Source organism: Peromyscus leucopus, chromosome 12 (genome assembly GCF_004664715.2).
Source record: "Peromyscus leucopus breed LL Stock chromosome 12, UCI_PerLeu_2.1, whole genome shotgun sequence".
In the NCBI taxonomy this organism is placed as follows: Eukaryota; Metazoa; Chordata; class Mammalia; order Rodentia; family Cricetidae; genus Peromyscus; species Peromyscus leucopus.
In genome coordinates, this window is record NC_051073.1 from 31074101 (window position 1) to 31101854 (window position 27754).

General features: G+C 33.7%; 1 protein-coding gene across 3 annotated transcripts in view; it reads left to right on the forward strand.

The window, feature by feature from the left end:
- The window catches only part of Cadm2 (cell adhesion molecule 2), a 981723-nt gene that overhangs the window by 857235 nt on the left and 96734 nt on the right, over nt 1-27754 (forward strand). For all 3 annotated transcript variants that reach the window (XM_028876715.2, XM_028876716.2, XM_028876717.2), the window contains 2 exons: nt 1550-1720; nt 16073-16163. In XM_028876715.2, coding sequence (XP_028732548.1) covers nt 1550-1720; nt 16073-16163 — 262 coding nt within the window. The remainder of the gene's footprint in view (nt 1-1549; nt 1721-16072; nt 16164-27754) is intronic.

Sequence of the window (27754 nt, forward strand, 5' to 3'; positions counted from 1 at the left end):
GCATAAGGATATTTGGGAACAATGGAGTCTTTGTGAGGATCCACATCTCCTTGAAACTAGAAGACCAACAAAATCACCTGCATTAGGGCCTTTCAGGATTTTGTCTCATGAATTAATAGAAGGAAAGTCGCAGATCACAAGGCCACAGAGGGCCTATATTTATTATAGATTCATAGGTAGGAGCTTAAGAGGAATAAAGATTCATGACATTTGAATTAATCAGACCCGAAGGTCTGCCACGAGATGGATCAACAGCCCAAGATAGGAAGGGGAGCTTCAGAGAAAGAGTGAAAAAGCCCAGAGTTCCAGAGTAGTCAATTTAGGCTCCGGCCAGTATCCACAACAAGGAGACTGGCAGGAAGAAGGAAAATGTATTCTGGGCAAAACTCACAATGGTGGCCAGATGCCATAAAAATCAGGGCAGCTCACAGGGAATGTGCTAGGGAGCAGAAATTCAGGGAAAGAATAATGATTTCACCTTTATCTTTGCCATGACTTGAGTTAAACCTGTTTTAGTGAGAGTGGTCCCTTGGCCAGATAACCCAATTGGATTAACTCTTAAGGAAAACGGCAATGACATTTCTCCCCGAGACAGAAATATCTTTCTTTTGGCGAGGAGGCAACAGATTTCCCTTAACTAGCTTTCTATGTTACTGTATATTACACCGATTTCATGGCAAACTTACTTCCAGAAAGTCTCACTGTGTATTACATGATGAAAAATAGAGAAACAGAGAATGTGTAACAATGCTAAGCAAATTATCCTCTCAACTATAGATAAGATCTTGGTATAATAGCATATTAACTTTAGCATATTGTATGATTTCTAATGTGTCATAATCGTCCTGTTCATATCAACTTCTTCAAACTTGAGAATTTACAATTTTTAAATTATTTTCAGTATTCAAATGTTTCTTTTCTACCTGAAGGTGGCCACTTTTGTCTGCTAAATATTTTTTAGCATTTTTTTTTTCAAATTTCCCTTGGGTTGTTCAAGTGTAAATAAGAACACATATACATTTCACACTCTAAGTCATAAGCAGATAGTGATGAATGTATTCTTTCCAAATGTGCTTACAGTTCAGAAGCGTTACATAAAATTTTAGAGGAACATAACATAAACTGGAGTGGAGACTGCTTTTGTGAAATGGTGCTTTGCAGGTTGAGGGCAGAAAAACATGTGCCTGATTATAATCTAGGTCATTTTGAAAGCTGAAATAAAAATGCTGCATCCCACACACTATTTCATTTTTTTATTTCTATACATAACTCTTAAAATTTATTTTTGGAGTTGTATATTTTTGTTATCAACCTGAAATACATTTGTATATATGTCTCAAATTATGAACACATCCATCAACACATATTTTCACAGAAAAAAAAAGAAGTACATGACATTCTTCTAGTATGTATAATAGTTACTCGTATCTATTTTACAGATTTGCTCTTAAATCTAGCACCAATTGAAGATGGTTTTACATCACTTTAGAGAGAAGTGTGATGGGTTGTGGACAATATCACAGAATTTTTTTACAACTTGTATTTTCAGATGTGAAGTACTTGAAAGAGGAGGACGCTAACCGAAAGACCTTCACCGTCAGCAGCACGCTGGATTTCCGAGTGGACCGTAGTGATGATGGAGTGGCGGTCATCTGCAGAGTAGACCATGAGTCCCTCAATGCCACCCCTCAGGTAGCCATGCAGGTGCTAGAAATACACTGTAAGTAAACACACTCCCACCTCCTTTGTTTCTTGATTTGTATTTAAAATCAGTTTTTAAATTACATGAAGTTATAGCAAATGTGCCAAAAACCTACCTATACTCATGAGTTTCAATCGCATTCAAAGGTAAGAATGCTTTATATGAGTGTGGCTCTTAACAATGAAGGAAAATAAGGAGCATCTCAGATTTAATGCTCTTAATTATGGTTGGAGTTCTGACTTGATGTGCATATGTGTGGAAGAGGGTGGGTGAGGACAGTGGGGATACATCAAACTATTTTAGTCACTCGAAAATTGTTTCCTCTTGTTTTTAACCTTCTACATGCTAGATGTTTGTATCTTTGAATGCAGAGGCACCTCCACTAAATTCATAATTATCACAATTGCAGTCACAATGTTAATTGAGTGATATGCACGTATGAGGGGTAGTGCTGAAGATTTGGGGTATTGTCTCACACAGCCAGAAGTACAGTCAGTGTTATCAGTTACAAAGTGTACAGGTAACCATGCAGATCAAGGGGGATAAGTCAATTGCTAGTAAATGGTAGACTTGTAATCTTTTACTTAGAGCAATCCTAGGGATACAGATTTACTAAAATGAAGCTGAGTTACTTGAAGTGCATAAGCCAAAATAAAAAGGAGAAGATAAAATATCATCTTTGCGAGTTTCATGATTTGATTCTTTGAGATAATGAAATGTTTTTTTTTTTATTTTTTTATTTTTTTTTTGGTTGCCATTCCTGGGATGAAATTAAAACCTGAACTTGGAATTACATTAAACCCTAAAATGCTGAACTATGATCAAACACCACTGTTCTAATATGCTTGTTGTAATTTTTATTTCATTTATTAGTCAGTGTTGCACTGATCCTTAATAATAAATAGCAGCCATGGTTTAGGATTCTGTACTTACAAAAAAATACCAAAAGAACAAAACTAAAACTAACCTATTGTCTCCAATTTTTATCACCACTAAAACAACAATAAAAATGCTTCTTTTACAAAACAAGTTGTAATGATACATAGGTAATGCAAATAATCTCTGCATGCAACATAGTACCAAGTGACAATTATTATGCAAGAAAGATAAATGAGATGGTAGGAGGGTAGGAGGATGAAAACAGTGGTAAGATTATTGCTTTGATGAGCTTACCAACATGTAATGCTGGGGAATGAATGATACAAAGCCGTGAATTAGGAGTACACCTGTTACATTTATTTCTAGAGACATCAGGGCAATCAGAAAGACCATGGTAGAACCCACTAGGGCAGAATAAACAGCATTAGGAGAAAATAGTAGAGACGTGTCTGAAACTATTGCAATTTAAAAGCAATTTGCATTGCATTAGATTAGTTTTACTAGATTTTCCCCCGCTGTCCTTGAAGCAGATTCCAACTCAAGCACACATAGAGACCACATGAATATTATTTCTAGTTTCTATATTTATATAAAAATGACTTTGTGAAGGTCGCCAAAAACTGTTTAGACTGATTATGAGCTAGAGAATCAATTCCTGTGTTGATTTGATTATAAACTGGATAATTAATCCCTATAAGCTGGAGAAAATTTAAGTCAAGTTTGAGGCATTTAAAAGATTTCAAATGGATGTCAATGACTATCCCTTTACATTGCTTATTTGATCAATGTATCTATAAGGTACAAGAAACAGAGTAAATTGAAATTTTTAAAGACCCATATTGCCATCATAAAACATTTAATTTTTAAGTATACTTGTACTCTGTGAGGTAATAGTATCTTGAACATTTCTCATTTATTTAACTATAATTCAAACATATGAGGTACAAAATTAATAGAAATTAAGTCATAATAATTTTTGACAAACACCATCATGTCACAATCCTTCAGTTAATGAAGCAGTTAACAATTTATGTTTCTGTGTGTTCACAGAGACACAGTAGATGAACTGTTGAGTTTTGTTATAAGAAACAGACTGTTTAGAATGAAATTAGGCTTATGGGTCTGAGTATTTGCCTCAGTGGGTGTTTTCTGCATAAGCATGAAGGTGTCAAGTTAGATCTCCAATATCTACAAGAAAGGCAAGCACTGAGATATGCACCTGCCACCACTTCTGAGAATGCAAAGGCAGCGGAAAATCCGCATGCTCACTGTCTGGCTAAAGGAAGAGTAATGAGAGCGCTTTCCAGTCCAGTGGAGACCTAGTCTCAAAAATCAAGGGGGAGAGTGAACGAGTACAAAATGTAGAAGTCTACCTCTATTCTAGCCTCCCCGTGAGCATGCACAGGTGAGAATTCCTTCACACACAGAGACACACATGTAAACAAACAACAAAATAAGTCTCAGAGAAATACTTTACTTAAATAAAAAAATAAATAAAGTCAGGTTTTTCTATATATTTGGAAGAAGGTTCAGGATTTGATGCTGTCAATAATGGAATTATGCCGGGCAGTGGTGACGCACGCCTTTAATCCCATGGGGCACTCGGGAGGCAGAGCCAGGCTGATCTCTGTGAGTTCGAGGCCAGCCTGGGCTACAGAGTGAGTTCCAGGAAAGGCACAAAGCTACACAGAGAAACCCTGTCTCGAAAAACCAATGATGATGATGATGATGATGATGATGATAGAATTATGTCAGTGATTGGAATTTCATAATTTGATTTAGAAGACAGAAATTTTAAAACAGGACTAAGTTTGTTAATATGACACACTAACCAGGGTAAGCTTCTGATAGCTGAGCATTCTGGCGTCTCATGTCACCTCAGTTTTTCACTGATCTTGGCCTTGCCTTCCTCCATCCCATAGTCACAGAACAACTTTACTGCCCAGAATTATTGTGATCGTTTTAAGTATTTCAGTTTAGCTGTTAGTTCTAAACATCTACTGCCAAGCTCATTTTTACTTTTTTGGAAATTCATATTGGTACTATAAAATCCCTAGTCACCTATTTGTTATTTTTTATATTTAATATATTTAGTATATATTGTTTTGAAAATTTCACAAAGGTCAGTAACTGAGTTCTTTAACTTTTACAAAGTTTTACCTGAAAGATTTCACATTCCTGCAGAGTGATGAATTAAAAATGCCATCTTCTTCTATCATGGATTAATATGTAAGTGGCCAGAGGGCAGAAACTAGATCAATATAAATTATTTTTCTTAGACTCTAACATACCATTATTCAAGTATATCAAGCTAATTAATACCAATGGATGGTAATGCTAAATGTTGCTTATGGATACAGAACATTCTCCAGAGATGATGCAAGTATAGTTATTTGAGAGAATTACAGTTAGTATTAAAATTAGAGCAAATACATCAAATGGTACAGTCTTCATAAACGCCTAAGGGTAATGGCAAAATGTCTATATTTTCCACCAAGAAACAGGAGATTATTAAACCACATATGTATATGTATATATATGTAATACATAGGATGAACAAATTGCTATGGATTCAAACAGATGAACATAGAGTGCAGTTTTGGAAAAGGGGATAAAATAGAGCAGTTAGTAAATTCAGGATTTCTTTATCGTATAATAATATTCTCACTATGGATGATCTCAAAAATGGTCCCAAATGGAGAATCGCTTAGAAGAAATATCATGTTTTTTCTAGTGCATGAACAGAGAACATATGCATTTTTAAAATAATGTACAAAATAATAACTGTACAAGACACAAGAATCCTATTGTCAGATTGTAGGAAATTGAAAGTAGAAGTTGAAAACATAAGACCAAGGAACATAATGAAAATACATGGCAAGATAAATTATAAAAGGGTGTTTCAGCTCTGTGTCCTTGTTATGTAGAATTTTTAAAGGGATTATCCTATGAAATATATGAGAGAAACATTTACAATTTACAAAGGATCAATCATTTTTTAGATGCTTCTGCTTTGATGAAAGGCACTCCTTTTAAACTGGAATTTAAGAAAGAGAAGAATAGATATTGTCTTTTCCTGTCAACCACAAATGATTTCAAATTTCACGTATTAGGTAAGAGAATACTTCTCAACTGAACAACATGAAAAGCCACTCATTTTTAACAGATGAAAACTTTTCTTTATCTTTCTAACTTTACTTGTATCTCTTTGAAACAAAACTTTTTTATTGATATGATCTAATTTTCAAGAACCAGATCGTATGAGTCAGATTTCACTCAGTGCTCCATAGAAATAATGTATGTGCACCAGCAGAAGACTCCATACAGTACACAGTATAGAAGAAAAATCAAAACAGCTGTTTTCTGCACATGACATTGCATTGACAAAATTATACTAAAGTGTAACTCTTACTGAAAATGAAAAACACAAGGGAAAAAATAGTAAAATGTCAGAGTTATGCTGTTTGTATCAGAAAGCACTGTAACACTCGTCTAGAGTGAAATGTAATTTAGAGTCTGGATTTTCAAATGTTTATGCATGTGTTTTAAAATGAATTATATACTTCCCCATCAAAACAAATACTCTTATAATTAATTATTAATATTTGTTTTGTATTTGTATTTGAATGTGATGTTTCATGTATAAAAATGATAACTGCTTAAAAATGTGGATCATTAACATTTAAGCAGTTAAGTAAAGCAGTTAAAATGGCTCATGAATTATGTCCTCCATTTGAGCCCAAGCATTCTATCTGAGTGACAATGGAAGGCTGTAAGTGAAAGCAAGGGAAAAGAAGAGAAGGGATGGGAGATGAGGGATTGGGAAGGGAGGGGAGTTGAGGGGCTGGGAAGGGAAGGGAAGGACTTCAGGAAAGAAGAGAAGTTGAGGGAGCATCAGGTTTAGGGATAGCATTGTGTTTAAATGATGTCAGTTAGGTTAGTGATAAATTAAAATATATGCATCAAATACATTTTAAAATAACTCAGAACACGTTATCATTGCTAAATGAGATAATACCTCTATAAGGAGTTAGTGGTCAATTTCTATTCCTGCCCTACACATTGTGATAATTATGTTTCTAATCTAGGTAGCAGAACAATGGGTAATAAAGTTATTTTACTTCCCCTTAACATCTTATGTTGTAAAACATTCCATAGTGTTTCTATGGTGATTCTGTTGTTGTAAGTCTCCTTTAGAGAATTACCTTGGGCTAGAGAAACAGAACTCACTGTTGTAAATTTCCGCTACATTTATCATCCATGTAATGCATTTCAGCTTTTATTCTCATGAATTGATTAAAAATACAATTCTGATTATTATAGAAGAGAATCATTGGTTATGTGCTTGGGGAGTAGCAGCTCTGTTGTTTATGTACTCTCTTTTTTGTGGGTATTTGGTATACAGAACAAAGATATTTCTAAGTGGAAAAATGGAGATTTTTTTTCATTTGATGTGTTTCCTGTTGATTCTTCTTTTTGACAATAAAAAATACTGAAGATCTATAGACTGCAGAGATATCTCTCGTTAAGAGCCCTTGATACCCTTGCATAGGACCTGAGTTTAGTTCCAAACACCCATAGAGGTCAGCTCAAAGCTCCTTGTATCTCCAGGGACACATTCCTCTCTACTGCCTCTGTGCCCACCCACACATAATAGAGAGAGTCATATATGTAAATATAAAATATATGTAAATAAAAAATAATGGAAATCCAATCTCATCAGTTCACCTTGCACAGAACCCGTGTTTCTAAAACCCAAAGTACATTTTAAAACATCTTGTACATCTCATAAAATATGCTTTTACAATTTTCTACCAAGTTTAGACATTTTTGCAATTTTAGAAAACATGGTTGCTTCAGATGTTATAGGCTTATAAGGCAGGCAGTTCTATGTGCTATATGTATTTAAAAACATGTATCTCATTGAACTAGCATCTCCTTTGAGGAGTGTTGGTTACAAAAGGCAACTAATGCAAGAACTCTATTCAGAAACCAAACAAGTTTCTAACATTTTCCAGGAAGTTATATCTATGATATTTTACCTGAAATATGTATTACAGATATATTTTGTTCATTAAGTAAATAAGTTCTTATCCCATATAAATGTTAGATAAAATCCATTTAGTCTTTTTAATATCAAATAATTAAAAGTGATTGAATTATCAAATATTTTACTCTTTCTAAATGTGATGCTTCAAATTATCATATATTATGCCATTGATCATAACTGATTTTGTTTTCTGAAGTCAATTTATATATCTATCCAAATATCAGTATGAATTCTAAGGTTTAAAAATGAGAAATTACCTTTAAAAAGTAAAATGATGCCCTCTAAAATGTTTTATTCTAATCAAAGCTTATTGTAAAGTACTCAGTTTTACTTCTTGTGCTGGGGCTAGAACCCAGAACAAGAGAAGCAAATGTTCTACAAAAGGCATTCAAGCCCAGCCCTAAAGTCTTACAGCGTTCAAATTGTTGTTCTGAAGGACAAAAAAACAAGAGACTTAGAATAACAGATGCTTACATCACAGAAAAACCTAAAAACAGGTTGCTCAAAATGTTTTAAATTATTATAGGCATAGAAATTAAACACATAAAGAAGAAAAGTTAATAGCAAAATTGTAGAGTTTATGCATATTATAGAAGATACAGAAAATAATGTACTTTTTAACTAATGTTAAAATTTTACTGAATAACTGTAATAAAGAATTAAAAGTGGCTAAGGATCTCCATATTCACCATATTCACACCGTGTAGTGAGGCTAGAACAAGTGTGAGCTACATAGTAAGTTGTAGGACATTCGGAGATACTGTGTAAAAAATAAAAGTAAATAAATAAATAAAAAGACATAACAAAAGAAACAACAAAAACCTTAAGAAAAGACAGAAATAATTGGCATTTTGTCTCCTTCCAAATTAAAAGCTATTTTTTTCTAGCTTTTAAAGGTCATAGTCTGATTCATATTTTAAATGAGTATATTTCACACCACAATACTTTAGGGTTGTTCTAATTCTATGGATTATAAGGTATTACAACACAACTATTCATGTACATACACAGACAAAAATCTTTGATAGGAACAAAGTATAACTGGAAAACTACCATTGCAACTGGAAAGGTGGGTCAGTGGCTAAGAGAACTTTTTGCTCTTTGAGAGTACCCAGGCTCAGTTTCTAGCACCTACATGGTGGCTCTCAGTCATCCATAATTCTAGTTCCAGGGGACCTACCCACTTTTATGACCCCTGAGAACACCAGGTGTCCAGATGGTACACATACATACCTGTAGACAAAAAAAGGAATGCACATAAATAAAATAGAGATAAATCAATTTTTTGAAAGAATGAAAACTACTGTAATCAGTCAATGCATATGAACTTGCTAGCTTAGCTCTGATATACCACAAAAATTGTATCATTGCTATTGACAATTTCATATTACATCCGGTAGCACACTGTTTTGTTTCTGTTTTCTTTCTTTTTATCATTTCTGATGCTTATTTAACTAATAGACTTTATTTTTAGAAAATTTTTAAGTTTACAGAAAATTGTTCAGAAGGTTCAGAGTTCTTATATATACTCCCTTTATTGATAATAATAAAAATTATTATCAGACATCAATTATAATTGAGCTGATGCCGCATAATGTAATCGAAATCCCATCATTTACTTTGTATTTACTCCTTTGCTTTGAAGAGTTCTATAGGGTTTTTATTAAATTTTGTGTGTACAAACAGAAATATTGAAAAAGTAGTTTGATAACATGACCATTTAGCATAATAACAATAACAGACTCTGACTTAGGGCCCATAACTTATTCAGTCATGAAATTTTGATAGATTATAGTAACATGCATGAAATTCTGACCTGTGGAGCAAGTCTAAAATCAGAAAGTGGTTATTTTCCTTTAAAAGTCCTACCACTATCACACCAGTAGGTACCTCTTGCCATGAAAGTGAATATTGCAGCATGTGGTGTCTGATGTTGGGAAAGGCCACTGAGGTCATTTCTCCCTTAGCTGTCTACGTAGCATTTCCCTGTGTTGTGAAAGCTAACCAGTGGGAAGGATGTATCGCAACTGTTTTGAGGTTGAGTTCTTGAAGTTTGTGGTGCCTTCAACAAAAGAATCTTACCATAGGGTTACGATGAGTGCCCAATGGCAATGGTAATACTCTATGTTCGATCAGACACCTCTTAGGTTCCCTCTAACCCACTATGTACAACAATTTCCATTTAATAGTCCATGTCTTAAGGAAGAGACTCTTTCCATCCATGAAAGATAATTCCATTTTAAATTTATTTCAAGTTTTATTTTGCAGTTAACTTACTACCTACTGGGTTTCTATAAGGACTTAGAAATTGAAGTATATACGCTTAGTTTTGGTTAACATGTATACTACCAATAGCCCTAGACCCTTTCCGTAGCCCTGATCTGTCCTTTGACCCACAGTATTTTCTCTTTCTTTTTACATGTGTTGTACTATCACTTTACTTTCCTTTTTAATTGAGATTGTGAGATGTTAGACTCCCTAGGGCTATATCTCCCCCTTGTCCTCTGATTTCCTCTGTGCTTGATTCTGCATTTCTGCCATCTCTAGTATTCCTCCCTATCTTCAACTTATGAGCAACTGTGAAAAGATTCTGAATCTTCAAACTATATCATACAAGCTAAAACAATATGTAAGCACACAACTGCAAAGATGATGTTCCTGTTTATAGACATCTTTAAACCTCCACAAAAACACATCCAAAATCTGAACAAACCAGGATCAGGTGAGAGTAATGATTGATGGCAGTCTTGCTCAAGTACTCTCAAGAGGATAACTTGTTCTATTTATTCTCATGTAGTCGTCAGCAACCAGCTATTGCTGTGACTGCTCAGCAGTTGAGATGTGCATCTTGTAACTCGAAATTGCACTTAGAATGCAATTTTAACTGATTTACATTAAATTTAAATAGACACATCTGCATTGTACAACACTACTCTTGATGATGTCATCATACTTTCCTCTTCTAATTTTGTTATTAGTTCTTTTAATCATGGCAGGATACATAATTGATGAGTTAATGGTGTAGTAATTCCTAGGATGCTGATGTAGTCACACTTTATGTAATAGAGAAAGCATAGCAAAAGCATAATTTTGTAATGCATAATAGACTTTTTTAAAGGTTTAATGTTTTTATAGTGTAAGTGCAAGTTAGTATAGCTTAAATCTATTTTTAAAATTAAATTGTGCTTTGTTGTTTGGCAAGACCTTCTAGGAAAAAACGAATACAAACCATAAAATAGTGTTCTTTAAAAACAGTATTTTGACAAATGTCCTTAAAACATTGTGGGCTGCAGAGTTTATAATTATAAGAAGGATGAATTATAAGGAATAAAACATTGATGTACTTATTGTCCTCTATTCCTACTGGTTCTTTTGCTTCCCCTTCAGATCTTCCTCTTGAACCAGCTCCATGGTAAAAGCATGTTGCTCCTAATGTCCTTAGACCAGTCAGTTTTGCTCAATTACAAACTTGACATACTGAATGTAAGATCATTTCTTAAAATATCCCATTTCCCCAGTCTGGATACTTAGCATCCTAGAATACTATTCTGTAGTATTCTTTTTTTTTTTTTTTCAGAAAATCTTCGGTCAATGATTTCCAATTGCCTCAATCATATCAAGTCTAATTTTTCCTTTTCATACAGTGGCTCATAACAGTCTTGACCACTTCCAAAGGTTCCAGTCCCCGCTTCTGTCTGAAAGACTCATGTGCCACACACATGTGCTGCACACACATATATACAGGTGAAACAGGTGTACACATTAAATAAAAGTAAATAAACCTTTTCATTACAGTCTCAGGGGAAGCTCTATTGTAATAAGAGAAAAAGTGACAATAGTTTAAAAGGCTATTTTCATCTTTCAAAAACAATAATGACATGAAAGCCATCAGTGAGAACGTAAAAAAGTAAGAGACACAGAAAACTTGTGCACATCATTCATCAACATCAACAGATGTGGTTTAGAACATGCAAGTAACAGCATGCCAAGGCCCACTTTAAATTGCATTTCTTTTAACTCAAGGAGCATGATAACCAGTTAATTCCATAGAACAGAAAATGACCCCAAACAAAAGACAAAGCCCAGTCACAAGTGTCAATCCCTACTATATTCTACCAGACAACAAGAAATAACAATTTATCAAAGTGTTTGTTTTCAGATCAAGTGAGGTAGACAATGAGTTGCTAGTGGGAATCTGGCAACTCATTCCTTCCATCCTTCGTGTCATAGCAACACACAACAGGAACAAAAAAACTTCTCTTGCATGCTTTTGTGGTTGTTGACTCTAGAGTTTAGACCGAGTGCTCTCCACTGAAATGCAACGCCAACCTTTTTTTGCATGCTTTGAAAAAAATCCAGAAATCCATTATATATAAAACATTTGCATCAAGGAGAATTATGTAGCAAGTACTTCATCAATATTTGTTATTGTTGGAAGGTAGTTTTAATAAGAAAGTCTGATTTTATAACAAAGGAGTATTCCCAAATATTAAGTGGAAAAAAAGCACTAAAAAAAAAAACTTGTTAATTAACAAAGAAGACATTTAATTGAGGTCCAGGAGTTACATTTACCCTGATAATAAACATGTATACATAAGAAAGAAATAATTTCTGATATCATAACCATGGATTCCTGAAATCCATTCTAAGCATCCTGTAGCATCATTTCTGAAAGCTAGGGCGAAAATTAAAAATTAAAAATAGGATATTACAATGCATGATGATATCATGTTGCATTGTTATAATTAACTTAAAATAATTGAAAAAATGATAATATTGTGTCCAGTAAGCTTTAGTAACTAAGCAAATGTTTATTATACAAGTAAATAATTTGCAAATAGAGTAAATATTTTTGTCAACAAATAACATTATCAAAAAATGTTATTTTAACCAAAGGCTTGAAGACCATAGACAACCTTGAACAAGGCAAATTACTCCATCTCTAAATATAGATTATCTTTTTTCATTCAGTATATTATACAAAATGGATTTGTTGGTTTGGCAAATATTCTTAACAGGAAAATAATATTTGTAAATTCATGTTCTTATTTTTTTCTTAACTACAGAAGGAATAAGATAGGATATCATAGGCAAAACATTTTATTCAAAGGGTTTACTTGTTAACCTGCAAAAATTAGTAATGGACAATTGTTGTTGAACTACTGACATTAAATATATCAAGGGCTGTGCTTTGAGGTTGCCCATTATGTGATTTCACAGTAGTTTCATAACTGCTATCATGTAAAATCTTTGTTACAAATACAGAAAATCTATTCTACTAGATCAATGTTTCACTTTGATTTTTATCCCTAGATCAAATAAACAGAAAGTATCCTGACTTCACAAGTTAACAGAACTTTAATTTTTTTTCATTTTAAACTGAATGACCTTTTTATTATTCTGTTTTAACACTGCAATTATATTCTTCATGAATGAACACCAGAATTTTTTAAATAAAAATAAAGGAAGTAATATAAGGGGAATAGGTTTCCCCCATGTTCACACACTTTAAGTAAGTTATATCCAAAGAAAGATTCAGGAAAATGGTACCTCTTTCTACCTCTCTCTACCTTTCCACGTGGTCCCAGAAACAACGCTCAACCAAACTTTTGAATGAGTTGTCAGATATCCTACAAATATGTTATGCTTCACCCATTGTTTTGTGTAGCTCTGAGGATGATCTACAAATTCTGTGCTTTTAGTTTGAGTGAGTGTGTTTCTGTAAGTGCATAACAAACAAAAATAAAAGACCAATCGCACATAGCAGGAAGAAAAAAGCAGTAGATAGAGAAGCATCATTGTTTAAAGAGTCGACAACATCCAATATGGACTACTGCAGTAGTGAGATTGAGAGACTAAACATAAAAGTAATGTCAGCTAACCTGGATTTTACAATCATCCCTAAACACCAACTGGGAAAGTTGAGGCGATCAGCAGGAGTTCCCAATTCAGTGTATGATTCTGAGCCACCTGGAAAATCAGAATTAGTTATATATAAATGTACAAGGAGATTTAATTTAGAGAATTGTTCCTGAAGTTGTTGAACTTGATAAGTGCAAGAATACACAGAGTGAGCCAGCAATGTACATACTAGAGAATCGCTGACTTGTTACTCCTTATCCGGGGTGTAATGGTCAGAGGACCAATATTTCTCATTTCCTCTACTTCAAAATCTGTAGCCCTGGGATTTATGAAAATCTGTTTCATTCTAGTCCTGAGATAGATGTAGCATATTATAGTCAAATATCTAAAATATTTTCCCACTTCAGGACAGCCATTAAGTAAACAGAGGGACTGGGGGAATGTGTCCAGGTACAAAACAACACTCACTCCCCAGTCACTTAACTTCTTTCCAATATGTCTGTGCCTTTTAAAGTTTCTGCCACTTCCCAATGGTACCACAGGTTTTTGACCAAGCTTTGAATAGGTGACCTTAGGTGGCAATCTTGATTCAAATTTAACAAGTCCAAGTGCGGAGGGAAATTCCGAGGCTCTTTCAGTGCTTAGGATTCTTCAACTCTTTGGAATCCACCCGAATAAGGACTATTCACATTTTGGAAATCAGTTGGCTTTATTCACTCTTCTAATGGTAATGTTAATCTAATGCTAAGTCATTATCACAGAAATTTCCAGACTATTACTTGACCAAATTACTAAACACCTTAGGGTACACTCGAACTGAAACACAAATTACTGTCACAGACAGACAAGTTAAATGTATTTCCCAGAATCAGACTTTTCTGTAGATGGCCCTCCATCCTTTCCACTAGAAATGAATTTGTCTTTTATAAAGATGGTGCTGTATGTATAGGCTGAAGAACAAAAGATGATAAGCCTCAATTTGACTCGAATAATCCTGGGTCCCCCCCATGATCCTACATAATTATCAACATTTCCCTTCTTGTTCACTAAGTGACATTATAACCTCAGTCAATCTATTATTTGATAAATGTCTTCTTGGTAAAAAAAATTAATCAATTATACTTAAATGTCTTGCATCATTTAAGAAGTATAATATATTTTTCATATGTTTTTAAATTAATTGTTATTCCAGAGTCATTTTATAGCATTATAATTTACCATGATGAAAATGGGAATTATGTTTGTAACTGGAATATTATTTTTACTATATATATTTCGTGTGTGATGACAGAAACTGAATTCAGGGCTTTGTATATGCTAGGCAATTACTCCAATATTGTTATACAATCCCAGCCCTGAAATAATTCTATGTCTCAGGCTGGACTTGAACCAGCACTGCTCTTCTCATATAGTGAGATTATAAATATCTACCTTCCCCTAATCCTGTCTTATAATTTTGGTTTTATTTCATATGCATTGTCTTGTTTACAGATTTGAGAAAGAATATATTTGAAACATAAACAATTTCAACATATAAGATCATCTACATAATTATAGTTTGTTGCTTTATATTAGAAAAATTTCAATACTATGTCTTTAAGAAAGATAACTAACTTAAATATTTCAGAATTGATTAATGCTGCCTGAGCTGCTTTCCAAACCAGTGCACTAATATGATGTCAGATGGGTTAGTTCCCATTCTTCCATTAAGCCTAAGGGGAGGGGGAACATGACAGTCTGGGAGGTTTGAGCTATTGTGTTTATTGCACAGTAGAGAGATAAGACGGAAAGAACTAGGTCACTTAATTGCATACAGAATATAAAGAAATCATTGTGCTTATATTGCCCATCCACTCTAAATGTTATTTTCCATTTCCTCTATGAAATCTGTACTTTCCTGTTGATAAAGGTTATCACATGTCATGTGATTTATAAACCTAGCTGTCTAGAGTTTTCTTGAATCTATTTCCATATAGGTTGATTTTATTAAACAGAAACAATTACTATTTTTAAACAACTTTGTCGTTGCATATGAAGCCAAATATAAATAGCTATTTGATGGGTTTTGTCCACTGTACTTTTAAGAAACCAGCATGTGCTCAGAACTGCAGGACTGTCTCTTCAAAAGGATTCTGCATAATGCTTCGGAGACTGCAGTTTATCTTGAGTTCATTGGGGGTTCCTTATTGTGAGTCCCTGGTAGTCCTGTGACAATGAAAGTGTTGTTATTCAAATGCACATGAATGCATTCAGTCCACAATAATAGTATTCATAGCAATCTATAAATAGTTGAAGAAACAATTGTGTGAAATACTTGATATTCATCTCAACCACTTTTTTTGCAATGTCGCATTTAAATTCAGATTTCAGAGGTACTCCTAAGATATTCAGATATTTTTGTAAAATGCAATGATGGGAAAGTTGCAGTCTCATATATATATACACACACAAAACACACACACACACACACACACACACACACACACACTTATTATAAGAGATGATAAGTATGGGTGATACATTTATAAAATGTATTCTTATTTGGCTTTAATGTTCTTTCTATTCTTTTTTTTTTCTAGATACACCATCTGTTAAGATTATACCATCCACTCCTTTTCCACAGGAAGGACAGGCATTAACTTTGACTTGTGAATCTAAAGGAAAACCACTGTAAGTGTTTTAGTGAATGGAAAACTTTTCACTCTTTCTTATATCAGTGTTTAATCAGCATAAACATAGAACACCTATGTTTTAACCTTTTCTTGTCAAACAATAGAACAAGCTCTTTTGTTTTTAATGTTTTCTCTTTCAGATTTCTCTAAAATTAATGTGTATATATTTAGAATACAGATACAAAGTACATGATTAAATGACCTGATGATGGTCAAAATGGTGTCTGAAATGCTCAGAAATAAATGCAAGTTTGCTCAAATGGCATCCAATAGTCTGTCAGATATCAGGCACCAACCATCTCTCCCAGTGGTAAAATTTAGAGGAATAATGGATGGATTTTGAAGGTTATGGGATTGTTATTTTAAGAAATATACATCATTTCCTTTAGGTATGATTCAGCAAGTAAATCTCAATGAAGCTCTGGGATTCAGCTTTGTAGAAATAAGCCTGAATGTGTAATATCCATGCTTGCACTAAAGACGACTCCAAAGTACAATTATCTTTTAGTTTACGGAACAACACAAAGTCTTGAGAAGTTTAACAAATGGAAAACTTCATCTTTCTCAGAAGATCTTGACTAATTATTCCCCAAGGATGCTGATGGATAGCATCTTGCAAACAGAAAAAGGAAATAACATTTCTTTATGTTACAGGAAAGAAAATTTAATCTCACAAATGTGAAGCATTTTTTTTCTTATTCACAACGATTTAAGATTAGTGAGTCAAGATTTACTCACACTTCAGTCTTGCCCAAAGCCTATAGTCTTTCACCTACTGTTAATTCAGCTGCTGAGTCTAAATTCCTGCTTCTGTTAGCCAGATTTACGGTGTAAATTCAAAAACGAGACTCATGATGATTTCCGAATTAGAGTTGAAGTGCTAGTTTTTCAGAAAGAGGAATAACCCTTACTCTGGATACAGTGACAATTGTCATCCTAGTCAGGCTTGCTTCTCTATTTAAACTCTTTCTAATATTTGCCAAAATTCTACTTAAATGACATTTGCAGCAAGAATTTATGCCTGTATATTTTCTTAAATATCCCAACTTGTGTAGTATCTTTGATTATTAATTCAAAAATCCATAATGGCTTAAAACAGTCATGTTTTGCACTTACCCTTATTGGTCCAATGTTATAATGAATATAATATTATCAATTTACAAATAACATGTTTTGATTTATCCTCCTGTACTGTAGTTCTATCACCCGTGTAGCTTACTCGCTTTGTTCTCTAGGCTCCCAGAACACTAGCAGTACAGCTAGAGTCAACTCCATTGATTCCTTCTTTGGTTCTGGATGCTTCTTTAATTCTTCTTCCCAGTCTTCTCCAAATCCACCCGCTCCTTCCTATTTTCAAAGTAACGTTTCCAATAGATGAAAGCATTAGCTTCTTTAAAGAGAACTGAACTTGTAGATCTCTGCAGTTCATACTGCATCCCCAACAGTGTCAGATGAGGCAAACAGCACACGAAACAAGAGAAGACTGAAAAGAAACCATTTGATTGTTCTCAGAATGGAATCCTCATGTTTGTGAAGAGAATGATCCTACCAGAGCACAGAGAACAGACTGCAAATTAAGGAGGATTCATCAGAAAGTTCATCACTGGAGAAAGAAGAGAATCACTAATGGGAAGATCAGTCCCTTCAGAAGATGAAGCAGAAAAAGCAGAAAAGACACAATATAAACATTTTGAGACAATCTCAAAACAAGGAATAAATTAATGCATAATAAGGAGAGTGCTCAATTTTGAAGACAGATTTAAAAGACTGGTAGCCTAAAGAAGAGTGTGGGATCACAGGTACCCACTGGGCAGTCTGAAATTGTGTCATTTATTCTGGTAATCACCACCAAAGTTCCGCTCCATTACTTTGCAGCTATTGCACCTGATTCCCCACTTCGTTATTTTGGCATCACTGGGAGGCAACACTATTGGCATAGCATTCAATTGTTTCCCAAGACAGTTAATTTCTATTACCTTTCCTTTTTACCTAACTCACTTCTAGTGAGCAAGTGGGGACCAGAAACCTATAACAGACAATAAATACATTTTCATCTCATCATAGCTGACCTGAACAACATGCTTAAAGCATGTCCAAATCTTTGTTGTTTCTTTAAAATGCATGTTTGACCAACATACGATATCTTAAAGAATGAGCAATTCATCATTATTAGGTGCATTGTTTCTGTTAAAATCACACCACTATGTTTAGTATAAACCATGAAACCATGGTTTATACTAAACAAGTTGTAGTGAGGCTCATGTTTGTATCCTGCTCTCCAGAATGCTAATGTTGTTTTCCTTGTTCTAAATGTGAGGGCCCCAGTGACTGTTTATGAACAATCATGCCTTATTTGCCTGCTTTGGACAGGAGCCTTTTGCCATTTTCCTGTAGAACAGCTGCATAACTTGGGCCAGTACCAAATTGTTCCACTTGACATTACTATAGAGGCATTCTATTCTTTCCTTAAAAGAGAGATTACTGTACATGTCTATTGTTTTAATTTTTGTCTAAAGTGAGGACCAAGCTAATGCCAGCCAGTTTTCTTTCAAGTCCCCAGAGTTTCTGCAACCTTCTTCTGTCTTTGGCTGAATTCCCAGACAGCTTTTAGGCAACACATTCTCCATTTATAAAAGTGGAAGAAGAAAATACCCTTTATATTACATTAAAGTCATGACCTTAGAAGATGCAGGGTTGCCCCTACATGCTGTGACAAGTGAATCAGCATTCATTTTAACCCAGTGTTTAGCACATTCTGAATTTACTTTAAGAAAAAAAAGCAATGATACATTTTCCAGTGGAATAAATGTGCATTTGGCATTCTATAAGAAGAAAATAATTCCAGGATCTGATGAATTTTCCTGTATATACAGCACAATGCTTGTATTGTAGTTACTATTTTACCTTCCAGTAATTATAATCTTTCTTTTGTTCTTGGCAGAAATACAGCATGCATAATTGCACAGAGATGAACATCCTATTCTGTTTAAGAAGAAAGACTTTAATCTTTAGAAAGACAGATCACATGCCACCAAGCAACTAGTGAGGTGTTGGAAAGGAACAATTATATACACATGTTTGATATGATCAAAACTTAAGGAAGAAATATGATGTGTACATACAAATGAATATCCTCATGGACAGAATAGAATTGTTTCTTCAAAAGACACAAACGTTAAGGCAAAACAGCTTTATACCAGTCAGTTTCTTCATCCTAACATGCAGGCTCCTCTTACAAAGCACAAATTACAGGTCATTTGCCAATTGTTACACAATCCAATTAGTGAAACTAAATTTCAAAACAAACCAGGAGTTAATGAAGGCAAGTTATCATCCAGAGTGAATTATCGTTCATGAAAATAGGAGAGATATGATATTAATATAACAGTATGAGTCTATTATTCTAGCAATTTCAAATCATTCCATCTAATGCATGAGATCTTATTAGCCAACATTTATATTTCTCCTGCTAATCAGAAATACTTCTAACTAACCACAATACCAGTATTAGGGTTCAAGTCAGATGTCTGTGGTACAGTGTTTTTGGGAATAGTCTTTGTGGTGGCATCGAAGTAGAGCTGAGGATTGGACCCGAATTTTATTATCTATTTATTGCCACAGCATTAGTTGTCTTGAGTCAGATTCTTAGCCACTTGGATTAGTTTGTTTTTATAAGTTAATAAACATTGATTTTAGAACAATTTTAGATTCACAGATAAATTGAGCAGAAAATATAGAAAATTCCTGTATGCCACTGCTCTGTGACAGGACATTAGAGATGCAACATTATCCGTGGCTCACATCATTCTTTAATTGAGTCATGTTGGCCAAACAATGTGGCAATATAGTCTGTCATTCTACACAAGGTTCCTTCTTACTTGAGTATTTTTAATCTCCAAAATTATATAATGTGTAACTAATGAACAAATTATGTAAGGATTGGAGATAATATATATGTAAAGACTCCCACCAAGTAATGTCTTAATAAATGACCATGAGGACTATAAAGTGCCATTTGATAAAGGGATTAAGTACAAAGTATCTCACCAAGATTTTTACTCAAAAGTCTTAAACATATTTAGTATTGAATTGTTAATAAGCTGCCATAGTAAGTCCAGAAAATGAGTTATGATCATAGATTCTTCCAAGTATCTCAAATGTAAGATTTTGACCAGAATAAACATACTCTAGGACAATGGTTCATGAATTTTAAAAAGCATCCAGGAGACAAATCAATATAGAAACAAATAAATTGATACTGAAGTCACATCAAAAATGGTTAGGGTACCCATGATAATTAGGGTTTAAATAATAATAATAATAATAATAATAATAATAATAATAATAATATTCATATACAGAGAATGCAGAGGCAAGAGGCTCTTTTAAGGGAAAACGTAACATAATGAGAAGCTGGTGACTGGCAAATTGAAATCGATGGAAATGGCTCCTTCAAAAATACCTGATCAGTTATGTAGAAAATATTTTAGAAAACTTGAAAGAACTATGAAGAGAAAAAAACTAATCCTGGTTCCACACGTGTGAAAGTGGCTGCTTTTCCAGGCACTGTTACCAAGGTGGAATGAACAGTTATCAGTTAACAAGTTTGCACAGCAAACAAATGAAAAAATAAACTCAAATGGTTTTATACACCCAAACTTTCATGATGACATGTCCAGTAGGTCCAACACGTTGTTAAAAATCCAAGGTCTGTGAAATATAAATGGTTGTTTTGTTAGTACTTTCTGAGTTTTCTAACTTGATTTTTAATTCATTAATTTAAAAATATTTGTATTATATATATTGTGTGGATATGTGTGGATATATTGTGTAGAACATGACTACTGGTGCCTATGGAGTCCAGAGGCTTTGGATCTCCTTGGAACTGGAGTTACAGGTAGCTGTGAGCTGCTGGCTGTAGATGCTGGAAAATGGACCACAGTTCTCTGCAGCAGCATTACATGTTCTTAACTGCTAAGGCATCTCTCCAGCAAGTTTCTTATGCTTAGTTGACACAGTGAAATCATGCAACTACCTTGTGGTAAAGGCTTATGAACTCTATAGTCCTTATTTTGTAGAAGTGTTTGTCTTGTAGAGGTTATATGACAAGCTCTAGTTAATGGTAGAACTGTGATTGCAATCTACAGTAACAACACTGAGAGCCATATTGTCTTATTCACTCTAAGTTCTCAGTTCTCTTGCAAAAAATTCTTCTAAAACTTTAGTAAGCTTGGCAAGAGGTAGAGAGCATTGATAAACTATCAGCCCAAGTATTCAAGTAGTTATAAAACAGTAATGTAAACTCAATCCTGATCTGATATCTAAGATATAAATATAGATAGATGATAGATATAGTTATGTATAGATACATTGATATAGAGATATATAGATGTATAGATATATATGGAGTATGTACATAGATCTAACAGCTATTACCAATACAATATAAAACAATGGGATGCCAGAGATCCTAGAGAAAATAAGCAGGAAGTTTAAAAAAAGCATTAATCGTGAGCCTATATTTTTTATTAAATATTTTTGTATATCTCTGAAGTAAATGGAAGATACAATATAAAATAGATGTATCTATCATATAGAAATTCCTGTAGAAAAGTTTTTGATTAATAAAATTTACATGAAGCTTAGATATGTACGTTTGATTTGGAATCTAGAGTATTATGAAATTATCATAATTAATTAACTGAAATTTAAAAGCCAGTACAGCCATTTTAGTCCTAAGGTGCTTTCAAAGGTATAATACTAGGAAATTACTTCCAAATTTCCATAATAAAGATATAGCCACATTCTGTCCTTCCTTTGCTGAAGCCCATATGGTCCTTTGCTCCCATCTCATGGCTTTAAAATTTAATCACACATTCACTCTCTGGAAGCACACAAGTGGTTATCTTGGAAATGAAACTGAATATTTTGGTTTTGTTTGTGAAACATGAAGCTGACTCTCAGTAATCTCCACGGCTGTTATTTAGGATGGGCATCTGTGGTGTGCTGGGCACTCAATCATTTTCAATTAAATGTTCCAGTGTCTTGTGAAAGTCCCATCAGAGTTTGCAGAACCATGGCTGTATATCCACAGAGAATATGCACTTCTTGAACACTTTCCAGAAAGGCAGTTTTCTTGCAAGAAAGCCAATTATTTTGAGAGATTATGTAAATGCTTAGCTGGAAATCCAGTGCAGAGTGTCTCAATATTTAAGACACTGGAAAAAGCACCTTCATATTCATGGGTGAGACTTTCAGGAAATGTACCTTTTGGCTCATATATTTAAAATAGCAGGTGTGAATATGTAGCTTACACAATTTTTAATTTTTAACCTTACATGATAGAAATTTCATGTGCAATTATGTAGTAACAGAATCATCCATATGATAATTTTAGGAAGATTTTAGAAACAAAAACCACTCAATCCTACTTTTATTAGGACATTAAAGAAAACAGGAATCATTACAATTATTCACTAGAGGATGTGCTCATTTGTTCTTTAAACTTTTCTACTTGAGAACTGTTTTATCTCTCAGCCTTTTTTTCTATAACATGTATCATACATTTGGAGCCAATATCCCTTTAGTCTTCACCAGTATAATTTACAAAGGAGTTTATTATTCACTCTCTGTTAAATATTTTGGCTACCACATCTCCATAACTATATAGAAGTAACAAAATATGTAAGCATAATTAATTCAAAGTCTCTATAGACTTTATGTAGCCAGAAGTTTTTCTGGGTCCCATAGCTTCTTGGTCCTACATAAACACTTAAAGGCTTATATTAATTACAAACTATTTGGTCTCTGGCTCAGGCTTATTGCCAGCTAACTATTACATCTCAGATTAACCGATTTCTATTAAGCTACATTTTGCCACATGGCCGTGGCATTACTGGTCTGCTGGTAACTTGTTCCTTGGGCAGCTGGATGGTGCCTGCCTCTGACTCTACCCTTCTTCTCCCTGTCCCTCTGCTTGGGTTTTCCACTTGGCTCTTATCTATCCTTACCACAGGCTGCAGCAGCTTTATTTATTAAACAATCAGAACAACATATATTCACAGCATGCAGAAAGACCATCCCACAGAGAGTTTACGTATTTTAGTCAATGTTGGAAAATAATTGTGTATCCTACAAAAGAAACTATATTAAATGAAAATATGTAAATCAAAATTTCTGGCATGAATCTTGGTTTTAACATGCACATACCACACACAACCTTAATTTAAAAAGGCATTTTCATGTTTAAAGTCAAGAAACCAATTGAACAACCAATAATGTTCCAAGTGAACATTTACAAATGGTCCTGATATAATAGGCAGAATCACGCTGTGATTGATGAGGGCTTAGACATCCAACTCTTCCAAATTTGGAGTAGCAGAGATACCTGAGATGCTTGTAGGGCAAAAGAAAGAAAAGAAGAAGAAACAATTTTTTTTTTTTTAAAGGCAGGACAGTAGAGCACCAATGATCTTGACTCATGGTCAGCAGAATATATCATCACTGCAAAGTGCAAGCAAGGCCAGAACAGGCATGATCTCACAGGAGGCAGAAGGAAAGAACATGAGCTGGTTTTCAGTGAAGGGAAAGAGGTTCCTAATGATACAGGGACAGTGCCATATGTTAGAAACGCTTTCCAAATTTCCTTTTTAGGCTCATGACTCCATGATCAAATCAGTTTACTTGATTCTTTACAGAACCAAAACCAGAAAATAATAGAAAAGGAAAGACCTTGTAAATATGGTAAGGTGAGGAGGATATGTACTAAAACTGTAAGGGCATGGGTAGAATTACTTTTTCTTGAAGTCATGTTACAGTATTTTTAAATATAAAAAATAACTTAAATAATTTGATGGCCAGTGTATTCAACATGATATCTAAAATCAATCACAGTGTTGGACCACTCTGGAAATGAACATGTTAGATTTTATTTATTTTAATGCATCATAAAAAATGGTTGAAACTCTTCAGGTCTAGGCAAGAAAAAAAAAGAGTGCCACTAAGGATATTCTGTTTAATAATGCAGAAAAAGTATAATCCTTTGAGAAGAATTTCATTGAAATGATTAAAAATATACTTTCAAAGTTTGTTTCAGGATCAGTTATCTTCAGCCTTATAAAAAGCGTTTAATTCTCAGCTACAGTACAAATGAGTTATATCTCATTATTACTTCAAGACCATCTGTTTTAAAATTAGACAAGAAGCAAACCATGAAAGAAAATAAATTTCATAATGGGCAGTGATTAGCATGAAGGTAGAAAGACAAATTTAATTAGTTCTATTTTATAGTAGAAGAAACAATGGACCTAATGCTTTTAGGGAAACAACCCTATCATTTTACCCTGTTAACTGAATAGCTTTTAAACTAAGGGTCAATTCTGATGTTTGAAGTAACTTCTCTTGTATCAGTATGTCCTTACATTCTACACAGCTTGAGAAATTCAAATTCACAAATTTTGATTCATAAAATAAAATTTGGTTATGTTCCCAGAGGAAAAATTCATGTGGCAATGATTTTTTTTTAACAAGCTGAGAAAACTCCTTATTTAAAACTGATCTTTGTTAAACATATCATAGAGATTTTATGCTTAATGTAAATACACAGATAATTACATTGTTGTATGAAAGAATAAATAATTACTCATAGTTTGTTGAACTTTTAATTAGAAATTACTATTCTATGCTTATCAAAGAAAAAAAATGGTAAATGTAAATAAGGCCTGCGTAATTGTTTTTCCTTCATCAGAAAGTTTCAAGAGATTAGTTTAGGCAATTTTTCCCAAATTGAATGTTTTTAACTACAGCACAAAATTCTGTTTCTCCTTCAGGATCATAGACTCTTATCTTTTCTAGGGATAATCTTCTGTTTGTTGTGGCATCAATTGGTCAGAATTATAGAGTGTGAAATATGATTGCTTTATATCTCAGTACTTTAAAATAACTGTCGGTAAATACCACTTTGTCAGTGAAAAGTGGTCCAGGATTTCTGTCATTCTAAAATAATGTCATCATGATCAAGCCTTCTAAAGGGTACTTGCCTCTTGTATATAGGTTATTTCCCATTTCACCATAAGCCATTGAACTGAGAGGCAAGAAGAAGTATCTTAGAAAATAAGACTCATGTAGCATATGATGAGATTGCTCAGAAAAGAAGTCTGTATCTTATTTACTACTTAAGTTTTAAATATAATAATGACAAGTCTAATGTTGATTTTATTACCCCAACTGAATATGAGCGCTAATGTAATGAGAATCCTTTCACTTGTTTCTATAATATTCAGTATGTTTTGGGGGATATATCTATATGAGAGTGAAGAAATTGGAATTAGAGTTTAAACTGGAAATTTAAGACTTAAATTTTGCACTTCAACCTGACTTCATTGATGACTGTTTTAAGATGTCTTTGTCTCTATCACATACACCAGTACTCATAGTGACTTTTAAGTAGGCGTTTTCATTGCCGAGCTTTTCAATAGAAATCTATCTATAGTGATGATATCAACTATAGATAGAACAAATAGAATATCAGTTTCATAAAATAGTTCAGACATTAAAAAAAGAATCCAAATTATACTGTGGTCAGCAAGGACAGGAGAGGGATATAGTCTTATTCAAGCCAGCACAAATGAGTAAGAGTATTATGCTGTAAAGCAGAAGTAACTATGGAATTCAGGAGCACTGTTTGTACATTAAAATTGAAGAGTGGCTCTCGAACTAAACAAAGAACCATTAGACCTTTGGCCACACCACAAAACTTTTATTTTATTATTTCAGTTTTAAGACATGGTCTCACTATCTAGCTTATTCCTGCCTACTAATAACAATGTTAGGAATGCAATGGGAAATGCTTATTTAGAGGCACTGTTATTTAAGTATGTACTTCACAAACTGTCTGGTTCTTTCAAAGCTGTCTTTTCTGTTTTTCTTTTCATTTACACTAAAAATCCAAAATATGTGAATGGAGCTGTTGGACTTTGAAATATTCTAAGTAGAAAAACACTTGAAATGTATATCATAAGAGGAGTCAGACTTTTATTTCCTTCTTTTAGAGACTTCTGTACATTTTAAAGAGGATTTTGTTGGAGTTGGACAATTTCATCATATGGGTAGTGGGCAAAGGAAAATGCACTTGTGTGTGTGTAGTGCTTCCCGAGGGTTGGGAAGTAAAAACATAAGGAATTGTTGAGCTTGCTGGATATCCAACCTAAGTAATTGGCAAACTCTTCGTTAGAGAGAGAATCTGTCTCAGATTAAATCATAAGGAAGAGCTGATGCAATGGCCCAGTGTGTTAAAATGTTGCTACTTATGTCCATGCAAATGTAGGGAACAGACAAACAAACAAACAAACAAACAAAATAAAACCTCCAGGAAGCTCTTCTCTAACATTGACAGGCTTGCCCTGGCACTCAACATACCCTACTTGTGCTGTGCACATCATGCACATGTAACAGCAATACCATCACCGTCATCAATAACATCAGCAGCACGAATAACAGCAATAACAATAATAAAGTTTTTAAAAGTTGTCCAACTCCAGAGGACATCTGAATTTGATTAGATGTCAAATTTGCACACATGTGTATACATACTTGTAAATATGTGCACCTACACACATAAATATACATAAACACACAACAAATAAAAAATGACAGATGGAAAACATTCTTTTACCATTAAATAACACAGCAGTTGCATCCAAAAAAAATGAAGCTTGATTTTTACTACAAATACACAGAGCAATATTTTTACAATAATTTACATATATGTAGACTATTACTTATGAATTGTATGAGAACATATCCTTTGTATATCAGTAACAAATGACTGTTTATATTTTTCATTTAAGAAGATTAGTATGAGAAGTAGTCTTGTAGTAATCATGTTTTGTTTTTCCTGCTTCATAACATCTTTAACTTCCAACAAGCAAAAATAACAAAATGATGTTTTGAATCAGTTTCAGGACATAAGGGACATTTTTTTCTTGAACTTTTTCTTAATTTGTTTTTAAATTTTTGAAATATGAATCAACCCCATCTTTTATTATTTCTCTTCTCTGTGTGTCCTGTCTTCCCCTTTCCTTTTTCTCCCCTTTTCCTTTTTATCCTCAGTCAATTCAAATTTGGACATTAGCTTGAGAAGCAGTCTCATTCTATGCAGTGGGAAAATACGTGGGGAATAGTCTTCTCAGGATCCTTCTTTTCTGAACACAATAAAAATGAGTTTTTCCTACATTTAAAACTGATTTACAATTCATTTACTTTCATATTCCTTAGAGTTTCTCTAAACTTGACAGCAGAAGCGATTTTCCCACAACTATACAAAATAATTTTGAGATCTAAAAGGCTTTGCTTAATACCAAAAGTGCAATCAAATGTTTATGAAAATCATACTATCTTTTTCAATATCCCATGGAAATATTACAAATAATAAAGAGAAATTGTGTCTTAAACATCTCTTTGATGATTAAAACTTTAATCAAGTCTGTTGACTAACTATGGGACTTCTAAACTGAAATGAAGCTAGTGGGCATTTCACATGGTCACATGATACACAAAGCAAATTATTGAAAGTTCTGCTTCATTATCAAG